Genomic DNA, 8425 nt, shown 5'->3' on the forward strand with positions numbered 1-8425 from the left:
GCCATGAACTTCACCCCTTTACATCTCTGACAGACTGATCCTGTTGCTTTGTCAGACAATACTTTGTCACAAAGTGTACATTTTGCCGTGTGCAATTTCTTATGCTTTACTTTTGTCTCAGGTTTTTCTTTGCTTGTCTCGCCTCTGAAACACAATACCGAGGCATTTCTCTACTCTAATGAGATAAGCAGATTTTGACCAGAAAAAATAAAAATACAAGGTCCCCTGGCTTACCCTGGCTTAGGAGTCCGCTTTGTCTCCTCCTCCATAGTGGGCTACTGCACACTCCAGCATAGACATAACAGAAAAAAAACAATGTTATGCTAGTTGAAAAGGAGATATCACCAGTACCCCAGCAGCGCCGCTGCTCCATAGGGTCTTACCTGGTCGGCTGGCAAAAGGACCCACCAATTTTTGTGGCACTGTTGGTCCTGCGTGATCCCCCTCCACAATCCTTGCAGTACGCCTAGCGCTGTGCCCATAGCCGCGGTTTCCTTAAATAATCCAGCCGCCGCCAGCGTCCCACGCTGGGTGAACTCCACGTCATGCCTGTGCGCCGCTGTTCCTGCTGACTTCACACGCCGCGCCATCGCACGCGTCAGACGCCACGGCCTTCTCACAGTGCAACACACGCCGGCTCACCTCGCGTGAACTGACCCGGCTCCCTGCTTGGATCACCACCATCACTCAGCCGGAGGGGGACCTTTACACCAAGGTAACGCATATCCCTAACTGCCCATAGCAGCGGGTGCCTAGCCTAAGTCTCCCCCACTACACTAGGTAGCAGGAGGCTTTCCATATTCCTGCCTAACCCCTAACTGCACTTGGCAGCGGAGAAGGCTCTTCACAGGGTAAACCTTCCATCTACCTGGAAAGGGAAAAAAAGACACAGAGCCAAGAGCCAGGACCTTATATAGGGGGCCGTGCCTATGTTTTTTTGGTTGTTCTGTTTCCCTTTCCAGATATCTACCTAAGTGGAGGAAACCCATATGTGGCTGCCATGGGGAGGTAGAGGAAAGCATGGTTTGGCAGCGTTGCCCTGCCGGGTACTCACCTGTCTGTGCCACGTGCAGAGGCACGTCATATACTTCAGCTCCATGTGTCAGCCCTTGCAGGCCTTATGCATGTATCCCAGCATGTTCATGGCCTCCGCTGCCTCTACAGCCATTACAGTCTCCATGTGAATCTGCTATACAGGAGTTTCCTTACAGGCCCAGTTCTGGGCGCAGCCATGGCAATCTGAGTCAGCTGGCCGTGTGATCTCATACACTCCGGTCCGCTAAGGTGTCATGGCCAATCACATTCTAGCCAGGAGTATATGACTGTCCTCCAGCACTGTGGGGATTGCCAGTGCTTTGTTGTACTTACCCATGTATGCAGTCTGCTATCCTGCTGCTGGTTGTCCAATGAACTGTGCTTCTCCATCCATAGCACGGTCTGGCTCCACAGCTATTCTGAGTAGCTGTACAACTGCTCTCCAGTTCTACCAGGTAGCTGCGCTACACTACTGTTGCTCGTCAGATATTCACGGTACCTGCATCTATCCCGGTAACCTGCACGTCCGTTCTATCCAGGTCCCTGCACCTGCTGTGATCTGCTCATCAGAAGGGTGCTTCAGAATTTAAACACAGGAAAACAAATGGTGACAGGACTCACAGTATATATCCATAAAGGAGGGTAGGAGACCTTCAGTCCTCCTTTCTAGATCTATACCGTGAGTGACTCACAATTTGTTTGATTATATATCTAGTAGGGATAAAAGGATTTCCCTGAATAAAGCACAACCCAGCTAAACATAGATCCAGTCCAGGCTTTGATTGATGTCAGGAATCAACTGAAGCCAAAAGGGGATATGCTGGGGGTTTTGTTTCACTTTGCAGCGTTGCGAAAATGGCGACACAGCGTAGCAGGGGGCGCAGTCGAGAAAAATGCAGGTGTGTCTGGACCATTTGTACAGCAGGCCATGTCAGCTGCACGATATCACAGGCAGTGATACAGTAGATGACAGCCAAGCCAATGGCCACGTAGCCTGGGGCTATACTTAACAAGCAAGCACTTCACTATATAGGTGAAGCATTTGTATAATAGCGATGCAATAGCAACACCTTGCAATTGCATCCCTTGGAGGGATCCAGCGTGCAAAGCGGCCCTGCCCTGTGTGCTACTGTCGGGAGTTGTACTTATTCGCAACTTTTAATGAATGAGGCCCAATAACCTCAATTGAGCTGTGAAATCCAATATGTAGAACAACCTGATTTACTGATTCCAATCACCATCAATGTTTGGTCTGTGGCATTGCAGATTTTTTGCACAATCATCTGCAAAACACCAAATTGCCCCAACTGATTACTGATGTACAGTATAGGGTCCTTTATATTTGTTACTGCACTTAAAGCTTTCCTGCTTCAGTATGTTAAAGGTGGGCATACATTGCAATTATTGGCCCAAATAGCTTACTATAGGCTGATCAGACCAATAAGTGCGGAGTGTATAGCCATGACTGAGCAAAAGTCTTTCAGCATGTGCAACAGATGCAATAATTGATGCTCAGATTGGATACTCCATACACTCACCATCAGAGAGACAAATTATCTGACAGTGTATGGTGATATCAGATAATTGGTCTGCCTGCTGGGGGGGTTAAATCTCACAGTGTAGGACCAGGATTATTCTGTACCAGGTTGACCCACATGTCAGGTCCCTCCCACGATGCAAGCACAAATTTTTGCATTTGCAGCACTAAAGTGCAATTATTATGAACTGTGGTCACATTTTCCCTAATACAGCGACAATTCACAACCTGGCGCAATGGCGTGTATGCGTAGCTCTGCAATTTTTGCCGGCTACTGAATTATCCTCAATCTTATCTATTGCTTTTATGACAGATCTGTATAACCCTAAAATACTCCATGTTCCAGAAGAATTGCATCACTCTTTTTATAATACTGTTAGATGCCAATATGGATGTAGCCTCTACGTAAACTTCCTTAGATCTGGACATGCAGAAGTTGCTTGACATTAAATACTCTATGCTGCAAAACATTCTAATGCTCCTACTGGCAAAAGCAGGCTCTGCCCCAAATGTCAGTACATTACAGAAAAATGAATGCACCAGATTTTTCAGAGCCTAGACCAGGCATTCCCAACCTTGTTCCTCAAGGAGTAGCATGAGAGTAGAATGGGGTAGCATGAGGGAGGTGGGCCGGTTGTAGTGGGCGGAGGTAATGGGCTTCCTCCAAGCGCACTGGTTAAGGTGAATACATACACACACGGCATCTTCACGCGGGGACTAACGGGCAGACTGTTCTAGCATGGTCCTACTCAGGGCTATTTTTCAGCAGGCTCCAGCAGGAACTGAGGCCCTTATTCTAGTTCACTCTGACAAAATCTTCCTTAGATGGACAAGAAAGATACACGCTGAACCATATGGCCGATAACATGTGCACTGCAGGGGGGCAGATTTAAAATGTGCAGAGAGAATTCGATTTGGGTGATTCATTTTGTTTCTGTGCAGGGTAAATACTGGCTGCTTTATTTTTACACTGCAATATAGATCTCACTTTGAAGTAAAACCCCACCCAAATCTAATTATCTCTGCACAAGTAACACCTGCCCCACCTGAAGTGCACATGGTTTTGTCCATCGAAGAAAGATTTTGTCCGAAAGAGTGAACTAGTATAAGGGCCTCAGTTCCTGCTGAAAAATAGCCCTGGTCCTACTAGAAGAGCCTAATGTGAACACTACCTCCAGGACTGAACAAATACACAAAATATACACTAAACACGTTGTGTTCTTATATAAATTGAAAAAAATATGCCATCTTAGAAAATACATTTAATATATTTCAACTACATGCAAACCCCATTACATAAATCATGTTATAGTCCATTTCTTGGTGACATTTAGATGATTTAAGTGATCCCCCAAGTACTTATGCTCAGGAAACTTTGCCAACTGCCGGGCCTTTATCTCCTGGAATTCTTTGTACCGCCGCGCTGCAGTATGGCCATATTCCTGATCTCTGGTCATGTAGGGGCGGCTTATCCAGTACTCGGTCTCTGCTTCTATCTCCAGCCTCTTAATCATTTTCATCTTCATACTCCAAGTGACCACTCTGGGTCTCCTGTACTTCCCAATCCATTGACTACCAGGTATCCCCTTTCTGAGGAGGACATTCGTCAAGAACATCTTAGATTGGATTCTAAATATAAACAGAAGCAAATATAAATTAAAGCTCTAAGAAATGTTTGCAAAACTTTACGTGAGTCGCCTGCACACGATAAAGACGCCCATTATGTGGTGTGAAAGTTTACCATCAGTTCACTTAAAGAGATTCTACTCCAAGCGATTAACAGAAAAGGACTTAGGGAAGAGACAGACAATTAGCAGTTGCCAAAAGCAGGGCACGGATGGTGTAATTGTTAGCATTACTGCCTCACAGAGCTGAGGTCATGGGTTTGATTCCCACCATGGCCCTAACTGTGTGGAGTTTGTATACTGGTACTGCGATGTGAAAGCGGTATTACTGTGCGGGCTGCTGGGGAATGCTGCTTCCAGGCAGCAAAACATACATGCTGTCCTTGGTAAGATGGTATCTTTACAGTAAATCGCCTCAAACGGTTTGTTCCAAATTGTTGGCTTCTAACCTGTATAAACAATTACTGAGGACAGACTTCAAAGCCCCTAGCCTTACCTTGTTATAAATTGCTGATAACACATTGATCATTTGGGATATGCATATTATATCATACTTGCCTACCCTCCCGGAATGGCCGGGAGGGTCCCGCAAATCGGGTCCCCCGGGAAGGGGGGCAAGTCTCCCGCATTTCCCTACAGCCCCGGCTCCCCCTCTCCCCGCGGTCTAAAAACTATGACTTTTGCGGGTCCGCGGGGAGGGGGCGAGACTAAATGACGCATTTCGCGTCATTTTTAGCCCCTCCCCCACCCACGGACCCGCAAATTGAGGCTTCAGCCCGTCATGGGGGCGGGGCTTGATGACATCACCTGTGCCCAGCGCCCAAAACGAAGCCTCTACCTGCCCCTTTCACTCCTCTCCGGGCTTCTCCCGGAAAGGAGTATGCCAAAGTCGGCAAGTATGTATTATATGTTCCCCACCCCTAATAATATTTTGGTGTTAAATTGACATACTGGTAAGAGGCAATATTGAGGGATTTTATTGTAACTATATGTGGAGGTAAGGTTATATGGAGGAACCCTCGTTCTCACACACAATGGGCAGTTTGCCCAAAATATGCATGTCTGGTATAAGATTTTTTTTAAAAAGTAGAATAAATGTGCTGTACAGGTTGAGTCTGATATCCAAAATTCTTGGATACCAGAGGTATTTTGGATATAAGATTTTTCTGGATTTTGGAATATTTGCATACCCATAATGAGATTTCTTGGTGATGGGATTCAAGTCTAACCATATAGAAGGGATGCAGTCGCTAGTGTGCAGAGCATAGCAAGGCACCGTGCTCGAAGCTTGGCGAGCAAAGCGAAGCATGAGAGGGTACGTGGTACACTTATATGGGGCCCATGTCGATTTAGATCAACAGACAACATAAAAAAAAAAAAGCTATGAAAAACTCATGTCGATTATTTAACCATGTCACCATAATGCATGCGGCCTTTTTCAACCTTTTGGCGATCTACAAATAGTGGTCAACCTATTGCCTGTCGACCCTATAATCCATACCCTGACAGAATACATTTATGTTTCACATACACCCAGCCTGAATGTAATATTATCTAGTATTTATAATCAGCGGCACTATACTTGAGCAATAGACCGGCCCATCTATTATCCTCTCTGGGACTTGGTGCATAAGACTCCTGAACTCTCTCCTTAATACCCCTATAACTCTATAATACCTAAATCATGCAAGCCTCCGCTAATCCAAATAAATATTAATGCTATTGATCTTCAACAACTTTCTACCTCTCTGCAACAACTGCTCTCACCCATTTCTACACTTGGCCGTCCCGAGACAGCTGTAACCCACCTAAACCAGACTCTGCCCTTGATGAAGCTGTTCCAGCTACTCCTCACAATCCACGTAGGCTTAGATGCCCACCGTGGCACTCTAAATTAACAAGAAACCTGCAAAAACCATCACGTAGATTTGAAAGTCAGTGGCGTAAACCTCAAAATCTAAGTGACTGTCACATTTAAGACTACCTACCATTCCTATCGTAATGCTCTGGACACTGTTAAACAAAGTTATTTTCAATCTCTCATCTCTTCTCATGCCAATAACCCCAAGCCGACTTAATACATTTAAATCACTTATTTAGCCTCCCCAACTGCCAATATCAGTGTGCAAGAGCTTGCTTCCTTCTTCAAGGAAAAGATTGCTAAAATCCAAGATGAAATGGCTTGTACTTCTTCAGCCAGTGACTTGCTTACTTCCTTTCCTGAGTCCTTTGCCAATTTCTCCTCATTTGACCCCACAAGTGAGGAAGAAGTATCCACACTCTTCTCATCTTCCTACTCCACTAACTCTCCTCTTGATCAAGTCAGTAAAGCTCTGTCTCCTGTGCTTATCCCAAGCTTAACTAAAATATTTCCTTCTCTGCTCAAGCATGCACTTCCCATTCTAAAAAAAAACACAATTCTGATCCAAACTGTCTCTCTAACTACTGTCCTATCTCTCAGCTCCCTTGCCTCTGCAAGCTACTTGAGAGACTTGCCTACACTCGCCTCACACACTTTCTTAACTCCTACAACTTATTGGACCCACTTCAGTCAGGCTTTTGCTCTCAACACTCCAAAGAGACAGCACTGACTAAAGTAGTCAATGATCTGGCCACTGCTAAATCTAAAGGCCATTTCTCACTTCTTATTCTTCTAGATCTCTCAGCTGCCTTTAAAACGGTCGACCACTCTCCTCTCAAACACTACAATTCCTAGGTCTTCAGGACGCAGCCCTTTCTTGGTTCTCTTCCTACCTATCTAATCGCTCTTTCAGTGTTCGCTTCTCTGATTCTACCTCCTCCTCACTACCTCTGTCAGTTGGAGTACAACAAGGCTCAGTCTTAGGTCCTCTGCTTTTGTCAATCTATATCTCCTCACTTGGGGAACTGATCAACTCTTTTGGATTTCAGTATCATCAGTACACCGATGATACTCAAATCTGTCTATCCTCCCCGGAATTGTCACCATCAGTATTGCTCAGTGTCTCCAAATGTATTTTTGCCATTTCATGTACGATGTCATCTTGCCACCTTAAACTCAACATTTCCAAAACAGAATTAATTATATTCCCACCAGCCAAGAGTAGTTACCAACCTGATATCTCTATCACTGTTGAGAACACAACAATTAATCCTACTCCACAAGCTCGCTGCCTAGGGGTCATCCTTGACTCGTGACAAGAGAATGGAGGATATTTATGTAATGCTACACGTTACACATAGCAGCCCAGATGTTTTTATTCTGTATAGTTGGCGGACCATTCTAAATTAAAAAAAAGGAGGGGAGGTGGATAAGAGTGACAATGGCATATATTCAATGCCGTGGGCGAGCGGTGACTGCGAGCAGGACTTTTTGCTCGCAGTCACCGCTCACCCTGTCAGTATTCAACTGACCCCCCTCATTCGCAAATTCCCCCTCGCTCCGTTTTTTGAGCGAGGGGGAATTTGCGAATGTGCCTCCAAAAACTAAGAGAGCCGAGGCTAATTACAGCGAGTTTGCTGCACTAGCCGCGGCTCTTGCAATTTAGGGGAATCCTCGCCGTTCTGTGACTGCGAGGATTCCCCCGGAACGTTGCATAGTGCGAGCGGCCGGCGCGGGGGTTAAACTGCGAGGATCACTGGTTTTCTGTGATCCTCGCAGTTTAACCCCCTCGCCGGCCGCTCGCACCGGCATTGAATACTGCACAATAAGTCATACACCTGTGATCCTGGTGGGTGACATGGAAAACATGGCTTATCATTGCTCCAACATGTGCGAGCACCACTGCTCTGTCTAGATTCATGCTGAAAAATTTCCCCCCACAGATAAAGCACTGCTGAAGAGCACAGCCAGCCAGAAGGTGTAACCATGCTAGCACCCAACATAATGTCAAGACACCTTCCCCATGCTAATTCCACTGGTACGTATCATTGGAGATGACCACACAACTTGCACTCCATGGGTGTGCTCTCCCCTGTGCCATTGAGAACAGACACCTCTGCATGTGATCAATGACATGAACCGATCTCTCACCTCCCTGTCCTGGGATCCTGAAGAGCAGTCTTCCACAGCCTGGCCGCTACGGAAACTCCTGTCACGGTGCTCAGTTGCCCTTCACTGCGCGCGCAGAATGTTATTATAAACCGGAAGCACGAGATCCGCCATACTTGATTGGGGCAAGGGAACATAAGATGCAGGGAAACATTTGCCACTGCTATAAATATTACTCCAACACAGCAAGAATGTGTT

The 8425-nt window shown here is 46.0% G+C and overlaps 1 protein-coding gene across 1 annotated transcript; it reads right to left on the bottom strand.

Annotated features, from left to right (window-relative positions):
- Positions 1-3819: 3819 nt before the first annotated feature.
- MRPL57 (mitochondrial ribosomal protein L57) lies at positions 3820-8365 on the bottom strand. Its single transcript, XM_083175863.1, has 2 exons — positions 8210-8365; positions 3820-4201 (listed from the first exon to the last, which is right to left on the bottom strand). Exons 1-2 carry the CDS (start codon positions 8362-8364, stop codon positions 3874-3876), a joined length of 483 nt encoding a protein of 160 aa, XP_083031989.1. The 5' UTR covers position 8365; the 3' UTR covers positions 3820-3873.
- Between the last annotated feature and the right edge of the window lie 60 nt (positions 8366-8425).

Source organism: Crinia signifera, chromosome 3 (genome assembly GCF_055691185.1).
Source record: "Crinia signifera chromosome 3, ASM5569118v1, whole genome shotgun sequence".
In the NCBI taxonomy this organism is placed as follows: domain Eukaryota; kingdom Metazoa; phylum Chordata; class Amphibia; order Anura; family Myobatrachidae; genus Crinia; species Crinia signifera.

Coding starts and splice junctions, on each gene's coding strand:
- MRPL57 (XM_083175863.1), bottom strand. CDS start 8,364: ATGTTCCCTTGCCCCAATCAAGTATGGCGGATCTCGTGCTTCCGGTTT. Junction 4,202..8,209: donor CAGGATCCCAGGACAGGGAG/GTGAGAGATCGG, acceptor GTTTATATTTAG/AATCCAATCTAAGATGTTCT.